Source organism: Mobula birostris, chromosome 9 (genome assembly GCF_030028105.1).
Source record: "Mobula birostris isolate sMobBir1 chromosome 9, sMobBir1.hap1, whole genome shotgun sequence".
Classification (NCBI taxonomy): Eukaryota; Metazoa; Chordata; class Chondrichthyes; order Myliobatiformes; family Myliobatidae; genus Mobula; species Mobula birostris.
Window position 1 is genome coordinate 101,065,148 of NC_092378.1, and position 20,035 is coordinate 101,085,182.

At 41.0% G+C, this 20,035-nt stretch overlaps 1 protein-coding gene across 3 annotated transcripts in view; it reads left to right on the forward strand.

The window, feature by feature from the left end:
- The window catches only part of usp31 (ubiquitin specific peptidase 31), a 165,804-nt gene that overhangs the window by 83,216 nt on the left and 62,553 nt on the right, over positions 1 to 20,035 (forward strand). For all 3 annotated transcript variants that reach the window (XM_072268484.1, XM_072268482.1, XM_072268483.1), the window contains 3 exons: positions 6,240 to 6,377; positions 11,768 to 11,856; positions 13,395 to 13,487. In XM_072268484.1, coding sequence (XP_072124585.1) covers positions 6,240 to 6,377; positions 11,768 to 11,856; positions 13,395 to 13,487 — 320 coding nt within the window. The remainder of the gene's footprint in view (positions 1 to 6,239; positions 6,378 to 11,767; positions 11,857 to 13,394; positions 13,488 to 20,035) is intronic.

The following is a 20,035-nucleotide window of genomic DNA, read 5'->3' on the forward strand; positions in this document are numbered from 1 at the left end:
GCAGTTTTGGTCCCCTAATCTGAGGAAAGATATTCTTGCCATAGAGGGAGTACAAAGAAGGTTCACCAGATTGATTCCTGGGATGGCAGGGGAATCAGGGGAATTTAGAAGATTGAGGGGGGATCTGCTTGAAACGTATAAAATTCTAAAGGGATTGGACAGACTAGATGCAGGAAAATTGTTCCCAACGTTGGGGAAGTCCAGAATGAGGGGTCACAGTTCGAGGATAAAGGGGAAGCCTTTTAGGACTGAGATGAGGAAAAACTTCTCCACACAGAGAGTGGTGAATCCGTGGAATTCTCTGCCACAGGAAACAGTTGAGGCCAGTTCATTGGCTATATTTAAGAGGGAGTTAGATATGGCCCTTGTGGCTGAAGGGATCGGGGTATGGAGAGAAGGCAGGTACAGGGTTCTGAGTTGATGATCAGCCATGATCGTACTGAATGGCGGTGCAGGCTCGAAGGACTGAATGGCCTACTCCTGCACCTATTTTCTATGTTTCCATGTCTCCACAATTTGTTTTGCTACGTCTTTTAAAACCCTGGGGTGTAGTTCATCTGGTCCAGGTGACTTATCTACCTTTAGATCTTTCAGCTTTGCAAGCACCACCACCTTAGTAATAACAATTGCACTTACTTCTGTCCCCTGAAACGCTTGATTTTCTGGCATGCTGCTAATTTCTTCCCCAGTGAGGACTGACACAAAGTACTTAAGTTCCACCACCATTTCTTTGTCCCCCATTTCTACTTCTCCAGCATCATTTTCCAGCAGTCTGACATCTACAGGATATCCTCTTTTATATCATTGGCTAGCTTACTTTCACATTTCATCTTTTCTCTGCTGGTTGTGCTTTTTTTAGTTGTCTTCTTTTGGTTTTTAAAAACTTCCTAATCCTCTAACTCCTCACTAATTTTGCTCTACTGTAGGCCCTTTATTTGGCTTTTATGTTGGCTTTGACTTCCCTTGTCAGGCATAGTTATCATCCTGTCTTTTGAATACTTATCCATCTTTGGGATGTGCCTTCTGAATTGCCCACAGAAACTCAAGCCATTGCTGTTCTTCTGTCATCCCTGCTAGTGTCCTCTTTATATCAACTTTGTCCAGCTTCTCTCTATCTGTTAGTTCCCTTATTTCATTGCAATACTGATACACAAACGAGAAAATCTGCAGATGCTGGAAATCCAAGGAACACACAAACTGCTGGAGGAACTCAGCAGGCCAGGCAGCATCTATGGAAAAGAGTAAACGGTTGATATTTCAGGGAAGGGTCTCGCCCTGAAACGTCGACTGTTTACTCTTTTCTATAGATGCTGCCTCGCACGCTGAGTTCCTGTTACATCTGACTTTATCTTCTCACTCTGAAGCTGCAGGTTGTATTCAATCCTATTAAGATGTCTGTCTCCTTCGGGTTCCTTTACCTTAAGTTTCCTAATCAAATCTGGTTCATTGTACAACGCCCAAGCCAGAATTGCCTTTCCCCTAGTGTCTCAGCCACAAGCCGCTTTAAAAAGTAATCTCATGGGCATTCTACAAATATCCTAAATGTGGTATCAAGGAAGCCTGGTAAATTGAAATCAATGCCCGAAATGGAGAATGTATATCAACATTTAAGTTGTTCCTGTTCAATAAAATAAAGTTGCTGTGGATATTGAATTCCAACATATTTTGCAATTCTATTTGCGACTGAAACAGTACATGCCTACCTACAGCTTTACCTAAATAACTTTTTTGGTGCATGGACTGATGAGTTTCATGTAACATCAGAAATAGAAGCAGGGTAGGCATTTGGCTTCCAAACCTTCAATACTATTCATCAAGATTGTGGTCATCTTGGCAGCATTTTCCTGAACATATCCCCTGATTCTTTTAATATTTAAGGTATCGATATTGGTTTGAATGAACATCAGAGCCCTCTGGTAAAAATACTAAAAATTTGCCACCACCTGAATGAATGAATAAATCTCTCCACATCTTGTTCCTAAACGTGTTTAATTTGGACTTTGACCCCTGTTTCTAGATGCAAATATGGGAAGCATTGTAGGATTTAATGATGTAATCTTTCATCCTTTATTTCAGGATAACAAGGCCACACAATTGGCAACACCCATCAATATCCTGGGGTCAGCATTAAGCAGAACAACTATTCTTGTTACACAAACAAGTCAGAGGCATGATATTTGTGTGTGGGGTGGGCTGGAGGTGTTAGTTTTCCTTTAGGATTTCCATTATCTACAAGGCAACAACGAGAGTGTGTTTGAATGCCTTCCACTTATTTGGATGTGGGGAGCCTCAACAACATTGGTTTCGATTGAGGCAAAGCAGCTGCTTAATTGGTAGCCCATTTACCAACCTAAGCATTCACTCCCCCACAGCCAGAAAACTAAAGGTATACAGCCAATAAAGTAGTGTACACTTTGGTAACTTGCATAAGCTACTGCTAGGGCACCTCTTGAACCAACAACACTTGATGCCGAGAATGTAGGAGGCAGTTGTGTGTGAATGATGGTACTTGAATTTCCCTTAATCACAGAGCATCTCAATTTTAATACTTTGCGGTTCCTTCATGGCATGTTCCATTATCCTGGAACACCTTTATAATGTCATTGAAGGAGTACTTTTATTTGAAGGAGTTCAGTGGCCAATGATTCACCACCTCCTAAGGGATAAATGTGAGTGACATGCAGAAAATTTGTAACTTCATGTGCTAGGTAAACAAAGCCATTTAGCTTGTCAAGCTAACATGGACCTTTTGTAATTGACTGTCCTTTCATAATGCATTCAGAATGTGATGGAGACATTTGGCAAAGTTGTGCAGTGTAGACAGTTGAATCAAATTCCATCATGTCTAGTCTAATCCTTTATCCTGTATTACATGTCCTTGAGCAGCTGTTTATTCTATCAGCATTCCTATAATCCTAGCAGCTCAAAGTATCGTATTGCATATGGCATTAGATCATGTCTCTGTATTTGTCCTTTAACTCTGTCTTCCAATTAACTTTATCCAGTTGTATTTCAAAAAGATGTTGAGAAGTGCTTAAAAAAATTAAAAAATGTAACAAATTAAATAGGATTCTTGTTTCTGGCATTTAGATGATTGGCCAGATACAAGATTATATGAATGATATGAGATGAGGGGAAAGTACAAAAACTTTTTAATGCAGTCGTGATCGATGCAGATATTATCAACAATCCAAATTAGATTGGTAATTTGGTTTATTATTGTCTGTGTCCTGAGGTACAGTAACAATCTTGTATACTATTCATCCAATCATTAATTAATAGGCATCCATTAGTCTCGTGAGACCATGGATTTGCGCCTTGGAAGGTTCCCAGGGCGCAGGCCTGGGCAAGGTTGTATGGAAGACCAGTTGCCCATGCTGCAAGTCTCTCCTCTCCATGCTACCGATGTTGTCCAAGGGAAGGGCATTAGGACCCATACAGCTTGGCATCGGTGTCGTCGCAGAGCAATGTGTGATTAAGTGCCTTGCTCAAGGACACAACACGCTGCCTCAGCCAAGGCTCAAGCTAGCGACCTTCAGATCACTAGACGAACGCCTTAACCACTTGGCCACGTGCCAACACATTATAACGATCTAATCATTATAACAGTGAGTTGGGGTGGTACAAGGTAAAACAGTGCAGAATATGGTTACTTTATACTTTGTCACCAAACAATTGATACTAGAATGTACAATCATCATAGCGATATTTGATTCTGCACTTCCCACTCCCTGGATTACAAATACTAAATATTAAAAATAGTAAAAATAGTAAAAATGACTAAATATTAAAAATTTAATATGGTGTTATATTTGCAGAGAGTAGTGCAGATAAAGAATGAAATGCAAAATCCTACCTAATGAATTAGATTTTGAAATCTATCATACTATACCAGGACACCATTCAATAGTCTAATAACACTGGAATAGAAACTGTCCTTGAACCTGATGGATGCGAGTATAGGCTCTTGTATTTTCTTCTGGATGTAAGGGGGGGCGAGTGGGGAGGGAGAGAAGAATGTCTGGGGTGGATTATGCAACCAGGTTAAATGCTTACACTATTTCTGTAGAAATTTGTGAGAGTCTAGTGACATACCAACTCTCCTCAAACTAATGAAATATAGCCACTGGTGTATCATTATTGTAATTGCATCAATATGTTGGGCCCAGGATAACACCCAGGGACGTGAAACTGCTTACCTTTTCCACTGCTGAGTCCTCGATGGGAGCTGGTGTGTTCCTTTGACTTCTCCTTACTGAAGTCCACAATCAATTCCTTGGCCTTACTGATGTTGTGTGCAAGGTTGTTGTCTTGACACCACTCAATCAGCTAATCTATCTCACTCCTGGACACCACCTCATCACCCTCTGAAATTCTGCCAACAAATTTCAAAGTAAAATTTATTATCAGAGTACATACATGTCAGGTGGTGAAAAAAGGGTGTACAGGAGTGAGATATGCCAATGAGTGGAATGGTGCCGCAGCAACAACCTGGCACTCAATGTCAGTAAGATGAAAGAGCTGATTGTAGATTTCGGGAAAGGTAAGATGAAGGAACACATACCAATCCTCAGAGGGATCAGAAGTGGAGAGAGGGAGCAGCTTCAGGTTCCTGAGTGTCAACATCTCTGAGGATCTAAACTGGTCCCAACATATTGATGTGGTCCTAAAGAAGGCAAGACAGCGGCTATACTTTATTAGGAGCTTGAAGAGATTTGGCATGAAAACAAATACACTCAAAAACTTCTATAGTTGTACTGTGGAGAGCATTCTGACAGGCTGCATCACTGTCTGGTATGGAGTGGCTACTGCACAGGATCGAAAGAAGCTGCAGAAGGTTGTAAATCTTGTCAGCTCCATCTTGGGCACTAGCCTACAAAGTACCCAGGACATCTTTAGGAAGCGGTGACACAGAAAGGCAGCATCCATTATTAAGGACCTCCAGCACCCAGGGCATGCCCTTTTCTCATTGTTACCATCAGATAGGAGGTACAGAGCCTGAAGGCACACACTCAGCAATTCAGGAACAGCTTCTTCCACTCTACCATCTGATTCCTGAATGGACGTTGAAGCTTTGGACACTACCTCACTTTTTTAATATACAGTATTTCTGTTTTTGCACATTTTAAAAAATCTATTCAATATATGTAATTGATTTATTATGTTTTATTTTTTTCTCTCTCTGCTAGATTATGTATTGCATTGAACTGCTGCTGCTAAGTTAACAAATTTCACATCACATGCCGGTGATAATAAACCTGATTCTGATTCTGTCACCACATACAACCCTGAGATCCCTTTTATGCAGGCATACTTAACAAATCTATTATAGTAATTGTAAACAGGATCAGTGAACAATAAACTGTGCAAATAAGATGTAAATAGCTAAACAGTGGGCTAAGCATGCATCCTTGAGGTACGCCAGTGTTGATTCTCAGTGAGGAGGAGTTGTTATTTCTGATCTGCACAGGTTGTGCCCTCCCAATGTGGAAGTCAATGATCCAGTTGCAGAGGGAGATACAGAAGCCTGGGTTTTTAGCCTTATTGATTGAAACGGAGTGTATGACGGTGATGATTACAGCTCTGCGTTCAATGAACAGCCTTGCGTAGGTATTACTATTGTCCAGGTGATCCAAGGATGTGGAGAGCCAGTGTGATTGCATCTGCTGCCGACCTATTGTGATTATTGTGGTGAATTTTGTTAGAGGAACAAAAGTTGTTGGCCAAAGCAGCCAAATTCCCTAATCTCTCAAATAATAGCACTTATTAATGTTATAGTCCACAATAAAGTACATTGTTTAATCTTGCTCTTTGTATATGCACCTGAACTTCATCTGCTCCTTTCTATTATGTATTATTGTCATTTACCAAGCAGGCAGGTATAGAGATGGTAAATTTGATCTTGTTAATTTCAGTCTTCATTCTGCATGTTTGTATAATGCTAAAGTCTTCTGTCAGAATCCTTTCCATTGTCCTTTGTTATGTCCTGCAATTACACATGGCAGTCCTACACCACCTTTTCTACTTTCTCCTCCATTCTTGTGGGTGTTAAAGTTATTATAGCAAGCCCTCTCCATTGTTGGGTAAATGCAAAAAGCAGTTTTTTTTTGTTTGCTCTATCTACCTTGAATAGGAGGTTGGATTTTGCTGAGATATAGTGTAGGTATTTAGAGTGATTGGAAGTATAAATAATTTCTTGTGTAAATTTGTATCCTAGCTATTTTTATTTTGTCTTTCAGAATGTTGTATCCAAAAATGCTTTCCAGTATCGTGGCAATTCGCAGCATGATGCTCAAGAGTTTCTCCTGTGGCTTCTAGACAGAGTCCACGAAGACCTGAATAATATTGTTTTAACAAATGTGAGACCTCCTGCCAAGGTATGAACTTGATTCCTTTTATGAGGTATCAACCCAAAACGTGACAATTTTTCTCTCCCACTGAATTTCTCTAGTACACTGTTTAAATAATTAATGTGGCTATCTATTTGGGTCACAATAGGGGATCGTTTGGCTATGCAGACCTTTTGCTCAAACTGTCAAATTATCTATCTATACCATTTTTAGATTCTCTGGTTCTCTTTTGGAAGTCATTATTACATTTATTACCCTTTCCCTTTCAACTTCTGCCAAACACTTTATGTAAGACTGTAAGATATAGGAGCAGAATTTGGCCTATCGGGTCTGCTCTGCCACTTCATCATTTCTGATCTAATTTTCCTCTTTGCCCCAATTTCCTGCCTTCTACCCATATCCCTTCAGGCCCTGACCGATCAAGAATCTGTCAACCTCTGCCTTAAATATACATTAATACTTTGCCTCCACAGATGCCTGTGGCAAAGAATTCCACAGATCCACCATGTCTGTTTTAAAAGGATGCCGCTCTATTCTGAGGCTGTGTCCTCTGGTTTTAGACTCTCCCTCCATAGGAAACATCCTCTCCACATTCACTCTATCAAGGCCTTTCATCATTCTATAGGTTTCAATGAAGTCGCTCCTCATTCTTCTGAATTCTAGTTAATACAGGCCCAGAGCCATCGAACGCTCTTCATGTCACAAGCCATTCAATCCTGGAATCATTTTCATGAACCTCCTTTTAAACCCTTTCCAGTTTCACCACATCCTTATAAGATAAGGGGTTAAAACTGCTTGCAATGTTCCAAGCGAGGCCTCACCAGTGCTTTATGAAGTCTCAACATTACATCCTACTTTTATGTTCCATTCCTCTTGAAATGAATGCTAACGTTACATTTCCCTTCCTTACTACAGACTCAACTTGCAAATTAACCTTTACAGAATCCTACACAAGAACTCCCAAGTTGCTATGTACCTCAGTTACTGTATTTTCTCTACATTTAGAAAATAGTCAACCCTTTCATTTCTTCTACCAAAAGTGCATGACCACTTCCTGACGTTGTATTCCATCTGCCACTTCTTCACCCATTTTCCTTTTTCTGTCTGAGTGCTTCTGTAGTCTCTCTACTTCCTCAAAACTAACTGCCTAGCCACTTTTCTTTGTGTCGTCTGCAAACTTTGCGACAAAGCCATCAATTCCATCTTCCATATCATTGACATATAACACAGAAAGAATTGATCCCAACACAGACTCTATGGAACATCACTAGACACTGGAAGTCAAACAGAAAATGCTCACTTTATTCCCATTCTTTTCCTTTTGCCAATCAGCCGCTGCTTAATCCATGCTAGAATCTTTCTTGTGATACCATGGGCTCATAGCTTGTTAAGCAGCTTTGTGTGTGGCATTTTGTCAAAGGCCTTTTAAAATTACACAACATCAACTGCTTCTCCTTTGGCTATCTTGTTTGCTGCTTCTTCAAATAATTCCAACAGTTTGTCAGGGAAGATTTTTCCTTTGAGGAAACCATGCTGGCTATGGCCTATTTTACCCTGTGCCTCCAACTACCCTGAGACCTCATCCTTAATGCCTCCACAGTCTCTTCATCCACCTTTTTCAGAACTTTGAGGTGTACACCATCTGATGCAGGTGACTTGTCTTCCTTCAGACCTTTCAGTTTCCTGAGGACTTTCTCTCTCGTAATAATAACTTCACATACTTCATGGCCTCTAACACCTGGAACTTCCACCATACTGCTAGTGTCTTCCACAGTGAAGACTCATATAAAATACTTGTTCAGTTTGTCTGCCATTTCCTTGACCCTAATTACTGCCTCTCCAGCATCGTTTCCCAGCAGTCCGATATCCACTTTCGCCTCTCTTTTACACCATGTATCTGAAGAAATTTTTGTTATCCTCTTTAATGTTATTGGCTGGCTACCTTTTGTATTCTATCTTTACCTTAATGACTTTTTTATGCCTTCTGTTGGATTTTAAAAACTTCTCAATCCTCTAACTTCCCACTAACTTTTGCTCTATTGTATGCTCTCTTTGGTTTTTATGTTGACTTTGACTTATCTTGCCTTTAGAATACTACCTCCTCTTTGGGTGGTATATATCTTGTGGCTTCAAAACTGCTTCCAGAAATTCCAGCCATTACTGCTCTTCTGTCATCCCTGCCAGTGTTGTTTTTTTTTGTCAATCAATTCTGGCAGCCACTTCTCCCATGCCTCTAATTCCCCTGACTCCACTGTAAAACCGATACATCTGGCTTTAGCTTCTCCTCCTCAAATTTCAGGGTGAATTTGATCATTTTATGATCACTTGACCCTAAGGGTTCTTTTTACCTTAAGCTCTATGGTCACTGATGCTTCTGTCACTGGAAACGCTTCATTTTTTAAATTTCAATTTTAAAAAAAGTTTTTGTTTGGAGGTATGATATTCTCAGAATTCCACATCCCATTTGTCACTCCTTGCACTCTGGAGTATGTAAATAACTTGCTATTGTATAGTTTAGCATTTGGCTATATATAAAGTCAGTGCATGGCATTTCCTCTATAGTTGGATTGTTATGGGGCCATTGGCAGAAAAGGGAGTAGAACGTAGTTTAAATGGTAAAACACTTTTAGATGTACGAGCCCTTGTTAATGTTCTTGATGTGTTTCTGTTGATCTTTTCGTAATGACAATTTAAAGAAATAGTTGGTATTATCTCTTATTAAAGTTATTAAGTGTCAAAACAATGCGTGATGGTCAGCCAAGTTAAAAATGATGCTTTCCATGGATCTTCCTCACGTTATAGCAGGATTCTGTTATTGAACCATTTGTAACCTGCATAGTTTGCAAGTCAGTATTGTGACCGTAGACAAGTTCCTAGGCAGTGGATAACGTCCACAGCCCTGAAACAGACAGCAAATCAATCCTGCTGATCCCCTGAATGCTTGTCTATATGTACAGGTTGTACATAAATTGGGCATTCGTAATCTGGGAGGACCTGTTCAAAGAACTTGTTGAGCAGGTGTGTTTAAAACCTGCTGAATATGGTGGTCGTGGTATTAATTTCGACAATGGTGCTGTTGGAAACAGATCGATGATCTGGGAATGGAGCAAGTTTATTAAACCTACTGGGAAAGTACTAACGAAATTTTCTACTTGAAATGTTTAGAGTTGGAACACTGATTTTTTTTTGTATTGAGGTGAGATTGAAATGTGAAAGAAGGTTGAAACATTCAAAGGACCTTGTTGCTGATGCAAGTGACATTTGTGAGAGCATTCTAGACAATTAGAATGAGGGTTCCATTGAAGAGTAGATTTATGAATGTGCGAATAAACAAGAATGCTGAGGCAGGACTAACAATAAATGAAAAGCTTTTTTTTATGGTAACGGGATCAGATACCATTGCTAGCTGCTAATTTCGTGTATATTTTTGTGTGGCAGATTACTTAGAATCTTTAAGCATTGCTGCTTTGCACAGGAAGCAATTTGCACAATAAATCTATTCCATGTTTAACCAATGTACCCCTACTCAAACTAGTTTCTTAAAGCCATGAATAGGTTTCTCCAGTTAGCTTAAATCTTGTAAGGAAAAGAAGTGATTTGTTTGCAAACCTTACACCGGGCATTTTCTTGTTTACAGCTTAGCAAAGGACTAATAGCCTAGTATGCTCTCAAGCTCTCACTAAAAGTGTGTACTTGGTGTTTGAATCTGATGTTTGTGACCTTCAAATATTTTAGAGAGAGAGAGAGAGAGACACACACAAACACACAAACACACAAACACACACACACACACACACACACACACACACCATTTCTCATGGAATTTTAGCATTTCTCTTTTAAAAAGTGTAGCTGAAGCTAACAGCATGAATGTTGGAAACACTCAGCAAGTCAAGCAACGTCTGTGAGAAGAAAGTTAACTTCCCCAGTAATTTCAAAATTTGCAAACAACACTGAATCCTCAGTGTTTTTATGCAGTATTTCAAGATATGCCCATTTCTCGCCATCTCTACCAAAAGAAAGGACAAAATTCAGTCTTCATCTTAATATACCTCCATCAGCACAAGAAATGCAAGTGCTTTTCTGCTTACAGCTCAGATGTAAGCAAAGTTGAATGGATGTGTGTCTTTAACATTATCCCTTTTTAAAAGAAAAATTAAATGCAAGAGGCTTCATATTCAACTATAGGGGCTTCCTGGAAGACCTGGCGCAGAAACTAAGCTTCACACAAATTCTCCAAAAAAATTTCAAAGGAATTTTCCAAGTAATAAAATGATTGATGTAGATTGATGTTGGATGTAGTACACTTCCCATTAGTTTAATTTGGATGAATATTTGAAATGAATATAGGAAGTGCATTCAGAATGATAGGATATGAGTAGCAATAGAAAATAAATGTTACTCACGTGGAAATATCAGCCTACCGACATTTCTTTGAAATGAAATCTTTCATGGCTCGGGGACTATACAAAGAATGTTCTTTTCTGCTTGCTCTGACCTAAGACCGTAATTGTTTCTGGGAATGTTTTATCTGTGCATTATTTATTAAAGTAAGCAGTCGAGGCAGTGAATGACCGTCATGAGGTCATTGACACTTTTTCCCCCTTGTCTTTGGCTAGCATTTGGATAATCACAATAGACAGACCATATGAGCATATTTGTAACATATTCTTTTCAATATTTGCTTTTCACTAAAGGTTGATGACTTAATTGACCTGGAATTCTGCAATTCTTTGTGTGTTTGTGTGATTTTTCTTTCCATTACCCTCAAAATTTCAATCATGTCTTGCTTTAGTGGATTTCAGGAATTTATAAAAAATTATTGCTAAATCTGTATTATCAGTGATATTTTTAGTCTATATAATTAAAATCCCAGTACTTTTGCTGCCTTTGATCTTTTTAAATGTGCATATTATTCATTTTTATTATATATTAATATATAATATTGCCATATTAGTGTATATTAATTTATATTGTTATTTTATTGGGTCTTCTAATAACAATTCCAATAGAACAATTCTAATAACAATGTACTTCCAATCTGCACCTTGTAAGGCATGAAAATGCCGGACGCAGGCCTCTCATGGTCTGAGTCAACGTCCCCTCCCCTCCCCTCCCCTCCCCTCCCCTCCCCTCCCCTCCCCTCCCCTCCCCTCCCCTCCCCTCCCCTCCCCTCCCCTCCCCTCCCCTCCCCTCCCCTCCCCTAACTATTGACAGTTTATTGTAACTTGAGCTGAGTGAACGATAACAGCAATTTTCCTCATGTTTCTAATAGAACGCAAGTCAATTCCTATCTGATCTAGAGATAATAAACCAGTTAATTTGCCATAGCATTTGTCCTGTTGTTAATTGGCTGTAGAAAACCATATTTTATGCTGTGTAGGACACTATACAATAAATATTTTTCTTTTACTTAGCCTCCATTAAATGAGGATGGGATGTGTGAAGGACCAGCTCTCCCAGCACGGAGCAGCTTTGTACAGGAGCTCTTTCAAGCACAGTACAGGTGAGTATTAGAGTTTAAAGGGGAAATAGTGAGCATCATTATATTGTGTTGCTACAGTACTCCAAAACTTCATTAGTATTTTGCTGCGGTGACTGCAATTAAAGCTTAACAGGGAGGTAAAATGCTTTCAGATATTGTGCAAGATGCTGTATAATTGTAAAGTCTGCCATTTTTCTGTTGATGTATTGGTATTGATGTTGGTACCATGAATTCTCCCAAGGGCCAGCTATTTTGTAAGATGAAAGCATGATGTCACCATGTAGATTATTGTACTCTGCAGTTAATTGTTCCCATGCTTGGAAATGCCCTTGGTTATCTAGTTTTGCCTGCAAGGTATATGATACTTAATATTTTGCTGACGGCTTAAAAAAAAATCATGTTTCAGCTCTGACAGTTGGCATAGAATTATTCTAATGCTCCCCCATATGCACTGTAGGTCCTCCCCTCTGAGTTAAATTTAAGTTGGATTTGGTCTGACATCTTAATAGAATGCTGAAGGAATGCTACACTCACACAGGTGCCATTTAAATAGTAGACTTAAGTTGAGATACCTTCTCTCGGGTGAATTTTCTTTGCTAAAAAAAGAAATGATCATATTTGAAACAATCCAGTTTCTCCCTGGGTCTCCTCTTTCCCTTTCTCCTATGGTCCAGTCCTCCTCTCAGATTCCTACCTCTCCAGCCTTTACCTTTCCTACACATCTGGCTTCACCTATCATCTTCTAGCTATGCTTCTAACCCCTCCCCTCACCTTTTTATTCCTTCCTTCTTCCTTTCCAGTCCTGACGAAGGATCTCTGCATTAAATGTCAGTTGTTTATTCATTTGCACAGATGCCTTCTGACTTGCTGAGTTCCTCTAGCTTTTTGTATGTTGCTTTGGATTTCCAGTATCTGCAGAATTTTTTGTGTTCCTGCTTTTAGCTGTTACCCTCAAGTAACAAACTTCTGCATGGTTAAAAAAAATTAGATATGTACACTAGAAAAATAACAAATGAACATTATTCAAGATGCTTGATACCATCAAGCCAAAGTAGTGTGCTTCTTTGGCACCTGATCCACCACCAAAACGTGCATGCCTACACTACAAACTGCTGGATGCAACACACCTACGCTCCTTCCTAATCCAGGACCTGTTCTACGCAGATAAAAAAAAATGCAACAAATGCACAAGGACACTGCCAATTTTATTTTCTCCAAGTCTAGGACCATTCTGAAGTATATAACTGAACCTTCATTGATACAGGGTCAAAATCCTTGAACACTCCATCAATGGTGGTTGTTGCCTCCAAGGAAAGTTCAGGATAAGTAATAAGGCTAAAAATAATTTAAAAAGAAAATCAGATTAACCCCACTGTCCTCCAACCCCTCCTTTTCAAAGACCTTTTTAAGGTCCAGATAAACATATTTCAGTTTGCTGCAGGATAGCTTCTAGATTTAATGTTGTATGCTGTAGCTCATTTGAAAGAGCCCCAGATGTTGTGCTTCCAATTCGTTAATAGATTTACTAGAAAATGGCTGTTTCTCATTTTCTTTTTCAGGTCATCTTTGACATGTCCCCATTGCCAGAAACAGAGCAACACCTTTGATCCATTTCTCTGCATCTCCCTGCCCATCCCTCCACTTCAGACCCGGTAAGAGTTTGTACTACTACAACTGCAAAAGTCAGTATCCATGATCTCTATTAATACTGCATAATTGCTGGCTGATAATCCTAAATGCTGCAGATACTAAATGCATAGCATCTAACACAATAGAAGATTTAAAGTGGTCCTATGCCACAGATGTGAGAGTTAATTGCACAGTCTTCTTCCAGCTATATTAGCAGAGCTCAGAGATCATGCCTATGGTCTGAATTTAGTCCCTTTCTCTGTAAATTTTTATTGTCTGTAAACATTTGAAATATCTCAATGAATTTGCATCCGCCAATTTTTCGTAGTGCATTTTAGATCATACATTTCTCCTTGAATTTTGGTTAATTGGTTATTTTTCTCAATCTGTATGATCTGGTACTGATCTTTTTGCCACTGAAGAGAGTTTCTGCCTGTCTACGTGTATATTTTTTGTTATGATTGGACTGTAGTTTTTATTGGCCTCCATTTTTGTGTTTTTTTTGTTGCTGATTGGTGGGTGGGCAAAATGTTACTTTGTGTGAGGGGGGAGTTGGGAATTTGGGGTCTGATATTCTTGGTGTTTTTCTTTATGGGTGATCTGGGTGTGAGAGAGAAGGTTTGGGGGTTTGATGTTATTGTCACTGTTCTCTTTTGCAAGGGAGAGTGTTGTGGGTTTGATATTATTGCTGTTGTTTTTGTGAGGGAGGGGTTTGGATTTTTTTGATGTTCCAGTTGCTGTTTTCTGTGTGGGCAACCTGTTAGTATTTTGTGTGTTGGAGGGATGGGGGTGGGGTTTGGGGTTTGTGAGTTTTGTTTCTTCGTGTGGAGGGGGGAATGTGTTAATCTGTATTTCATAGCTATCTGGAGAAGATGAATATGAGAGTTGTGTTGTACATGCATTCTTTGACAATAAAATGAACTTTTTGAACTTTGTCTCCTGGAATAATGGTGGAAAGATTGCTTTTAAGCAGATTGTTTCTTACTTTTTGGAGTATAGAATAGTGAGTGGTGATGTAGCTGAAGCATAAGGTTCTGAGGAGGTGGATTCTGGGGTGGTTTACCTTGATGGACGAATCCAGAACAAGAGTGCCAATTTTGAGATCATGGGTCACTTGTATAAGACTGAAAGAAAATTGGAGTCCTAGAGTAGTACAGCACAGAAACAGGCCCTTCAACCCAACTGATCCATGCTGACCCCAGCCAACTCTCTGCTCATCCCAGTTGCCCATGATCAGTCCATAACCCTCCAAACCCCTCCTGTCCATGTACTTATCAAAATGCCCTTTAAATGTTGCAATTGTACCTTGCCGTGACCACTTTCTCCGGTAGCTCAATTCAAATACACACTGCCCTCTTTATAAAGAAATTACCTCTTGGGTCTCTTTCAAATCTTTCCCCCTTTTATCAGTGCTATCTAGTTTTGGACTCATCAGTAGTGCAAAAAGTAGTGAGGTTAATTTTCAATCAGAAATCTGATGGCAGAGGGGAAGAAACTGTTCCTAAAACATTTTGTATATGCCTTCCAGCTCCTGTACCATCTCCTTGATGGTAGCAATGAGATGAGGGCATGTCCTGGGTGATGGGAGGTCCTTAATAATGAATGGTGCCTTTTTGAGGTATCACCTTTAGAAAATGTTCTGGATGCTGGGGAGACTAGTACCCGTGATGGAGCTGGCTGAGTTTGCAGCTTTCTGCAGCTTTTTCCAATCCTGTGCAGTGGCCCCTCCACACCAGACTGTGTTGTAACCAATTGGAATGCTCTCCACAGTACATTTGTAGACATTTACTAGTATCTTTGGTGATATACCAAGTGTCCTCAAACTCCTAATGCAATATAGCTGCTGCCATATTTTCTTTGTAATTGCATCAATATATCAGGCCCAGGATAGATCTTTTGAGATGCTGACAACCAAGAACTTGAAACGACTCACTGCTGATCCCTCGGTGAGGACTGGTTTGTGTTCCCTCGACTTCCCCTTCCACGATCAATTAATTAGTCTTACTGACGTTTAGTGCAAAGTTATTGTTGTGACACCACTCAACCTGCTGATCTCTCCCACTCTGCACTTGTACTGCCACGTTTCTCTGTTCCACAACATTTGTCAATGCCCTACCATTTATATTAAAGGTGTTAGTCTGGTTTGAATGTCCAAAACACATGATTTCACACATCCAGATTGAAATCCACTTGCCATTCCTTAGCTCATCTCCCCAAGTGATCAAGTTATCTTTGTAGTTCACTGCAATATGCTTCACTATCAATAAGACCCATACTTTAGTTTCATCTGTAAGCTTGCTAATCATGCCATGTACATTCATACCCAATGTATTTATATACAAAATAAGAGGTCCCAACACTGACACCTATGGCACCCTACTAACCACAGGCCTCCAGATGTAGAGTTGAACTTCAACCGTCATCCTCAATTCAGCTCACTAGCTCCTCCTGAATGCAATGCAACCTAACTTTCCAGATCAGCCTGCCAGTGTGACCTTGTTACTGAAGTCTATGTAGACATTTGCTATTCCACTTTCATCTATCCCCTTAGTTGCCTCTTTTAACAGCTCCAAAGGATTTGTCACAAATTACCTCCCCTGCATAAACCATGCTGACTATTCCTGATCAAGCCTTGAGTATTTAAATGATGGCAGATCTTGTGCCTCAGAATTCCTTCCAGTGACTTTCTTACAACGGAAGTCAGGCTGACTGCTCTGTATTCCCTGGTCTGTCCTTGCTACCTTTCTTGAACAATGGAACCGCATTGGCCACCTTTCAGTCTTATGAAATTTTACCAGTGGTTAATGACAAAGCAAATATCTGTACAAGCACCCCCACTTGGTCAGGCCCTGGTTATAAAGTAGGTTTCTCTATATGTTGTGTGAGGAAGCTGTCTTGGGCACACCAAAATTCCACCCTATCCCAGACTTTTCTACTCTGGGTGGCCCAGTTGTTATCTCTCATAGCACGACCCTGCTATTCTCATAGCTACACATCTGCTCAAGTTCCCACCAACCATTGTGTAATCTATAAATACAGCCCTACCATGATGACCATCTGATTTTATTTCCAAGTTCTACCCAAATGGCCTCATCAGATGATCTCTTAAGGATATCCTCCAAGTACTGCTTTTATGTCCTCCTTTATCAAAAAGGCAACATCCCCTCCAATTTCGCCGGTCATAACTAAAGCATTGGTGTCCTGAAACACTGAGCTGTTCATCCTGACCTTCTCTCAACCATGTTCTCAATCTCTAGAGACACTCAGTGCCCCCCCTCAGTTTGCCTGTGTGCTGAAATAGATATAATCTAAAGCAGTCTTATCTGTCCTTTTTTCTGTAAACATGGCAATCCTGATTGTTTGGCTTTGGTTGTTGCTTGTACCCTCTACCTTCTCACTGACTTCAATCTCTTGAGTTTTGTCCTCTGCCAGTCCAACTTAAATTTTTCCTGATGCAAATTTCATGCCACATGCTGGTGACAATAATTCTGATTCTGGTCAAGGCATGTTTTTCCTCAGTGGGATATCTGTCTCCTTGGTTCAAGTGCAACTTGTTCTTGTACATGTTGGTGTCTTTTCAGGGGTAGAGGCAATGATCTAAGAACTTGAACCCCTACTAACTTGAAGGTGAGAACTCAAAGGTGAGAATTATCTGCAAATGCCCAGAGAAATCTTTGACTCTGGCATCTGTTCTGCAGGCACAGAATCTACCATCTGCCTTACTAGTTATCAAGTTGTTATCACTGTTGGGGGGTGAGGGGGGGTGCTCCTTGTATGAGGAGCAACACCTTGTGTCCTGTCAGGGTAGCCTCCAACCTGATGGCATGAACAACCATTTCTCCAACTTCCAGTAATGGCCCCCCCCCGCCATTCCCCATTCATATTTCCCCATTCACCATTCTTATTACCTGCTCATCACCTTCCTCTGGTGCTCCTCCCCTTCCCTTTCTTCCATGGCCTTCTGTCCTCTTGTTAGATTCCCCCTTCTCCAGCCCTTTTTCTTTCACCAATCAACCTCCCAGCTCTCACTTCACCCCTCCTCCTTCCTGGTTTCACCTATCACCTACTACCTTATATTTCTTCCTCCCTCCCCCCACCCCCCCAACCTTCTTACTCTGACTTCTCATCCTTTTTTCTCCAGTCCTGATGAAGGGTCTCAGTCCCAAATGTCGACAGTTTACTCTTTTCCATAGATGTTGCCTGGCCTGCTGAATTCCTCCATTTTGTGTGTGTTGCTTGGATTTCCAGCATCTGCAGACTTCCTTTTGTTTGCTTTCTGTGTTGCTGTGCCTGACTTTACCCTTCCTTGCTGAGCCTCGCGGCCAGTCACAGTGCCGGAGACCATACTAGTGCTGCTAGTTCCTGAAAATACTCAACAGTATCTGAAGAGGTATACGTCTTTATGAACGGAATGGCCACAGGTAATCTTGCACTGTGGATTGAAAATCTTTGGAATTCTCTACCCTGGAGAGTTGTGAAATTTGGATTATTAAGTAAATTCAAAGACAATGGTAGGGCAATCAAAAGTTTATTATGTAGATCATGCAGGAGAGTGAGGACAAATATCTAATCTGCAATGATTAAAATGCAATACTATCTGTTTCAGATTGGTTGCTTCCTCAAGGTTATAGGTGGTGCAGTGTTTATTATCCTTCTTTAGGATAAATGTACAGATAAAATTTCAGTTCAGAAGAATGAATCTGTTGGAATTGTGGATGAAGAAAGCAATATTGGAGGGGAAGAGCATAAAGAACATTGATGTTTTGGGGAACACACATAAAAATTGCTGGTGAACGCAGCATCTCGAGGAATAGGTACAGTCGACGTTTCGTCAGGACTAACTGAAAGAATAGATGGTAAGAGATTTGAGAGGGGGAGATCCAAAACAATAGGAGAAGACAGGAGGGGGAGGGGTGGAGTTAATAGCTGGAAAGTTGATTGGCAAAAGGGATATGAGAGGATCATGGGACGGGAGGCCTAGGGAGAAAGAAAGGGGGAGGGGGAAGCCCAGAGGATGGGCAAGGAGTATGGTGAGAGGGACAGAGGGAGAAAAGGGAGAGAGAGAAAAAATATAATAATAATAATAAATAAATAATGGATGGGGTACGAGGGGGAGGTGGGGCATTAGCAGAAGTTAGAGAAGTCAATGTTCATGCCATCAGGTTGGAGGCTACCCAGAGAGAATATAAGGTGTTGTTCCTCTAACCTGAGTGTGACTTCATCTTGACAGTAGAGGAGGCCATGGATAGACATATCAGAATGGGAATGGGACGTGGAATTAAAATGTGTGGCCACTGGGAGATCCTGCTTTCTCTGGCGGACAGAGGGTAGGTGTACAGCGAAACGATCTCCCAGTCTGCGTCGGGTCTCGCCAATATATAGAAGGCCGCATCGGGAGCACCGTACGCAGTATATCACCCCAGCTGACTCACAGGTGAAGTGTTGCCTCACCTGGAAGGACTGTCTGGGGCCCTGAATGGTGGTGAGGGAGGAGGTGTAAGGGCATGTGTAGCACTTGTTCGGCTTACAAGAATAATTGCCGGGAGGGAGATTGGTGGGAAGGGATAGGGGGGACGAATGGACAAGGGAGTCGCATAGGGAACGATTCCTGCGGAAAGTGGGGGTGGGGGGGAGGGAAAGATGTGCTTAGTGGTGGGATCCGGTTGGAGGTGGTGGAAGTTACGGAGAATTATATGTTGGACCTGGAGGCTTGTGGGTGGTAGGTGAGGACAAGCGGAACACTATTCCTAGTGGGGTGGCGGGAGGATGGGGTGAGAGCAGATGTACGTGAAATGGGAGCGATGTGTTTGAGAGCAGAGTTGATGGTGGAGGAAGGGAAACCCCTTTCTTTTTTAAAAAAAAAAAAAAGGTAGGACCTCTCCTTCGTCCTGGAATGAAAAGCCACATCCTGAGAGCAGATGTGGCGGAGATGGAGGAATTGCGAGAAGGGGATTGCATTTTTGCAAGAGACAGAGTGAGAAGAGCAACAGTCCAGGTAGCTGTGAGGGTCCCTAGGCTTATAGTGGACATCAGTAGATAAGCTGTCTCCAGAGATGGAGACAGAAAGATCCAGAAAGGGGAGGGAGGTGTCGGAAATGGACCAGATAAACTTGAAGGCAGGGTGAGAGTTGGAGGCAAAGTTAATGAAGTCAATGAGCTCAGCATGCATGCAGGAAGCAGCACCAATGCAGTCGTTGATGTAGCAAAGGAGAAGTGGGGGACAGAAACCAGTATAGGCTTGGAACATGGATTGTTCCACAAAGCCAACAAAAAGGCAGGCATAGCTGGGACCTATACGGGTGCCCATAGCTACACCTTTAGTTTGGAGGAAGTGGGAGGAGTGAAAGGAGAAATTATTCAGAGTAAGGATTAATTCCGCTAGATGGAGCAGAGTGGTGGTAGAGGGGAACTGGTTAGGTCTGGAATCCAAAAAGAAGCAGAGAGCTTTGAGACCTTTCTGGTGGGGGTCATTGAAAAATTTCAGAGTGTGAGAAGTGTCACGAACATAGGAAGGAATTGAACAAGGGGGGATAAAACAGTGTCGAGGTATGCAGAAATGAGTTCGGTGGGG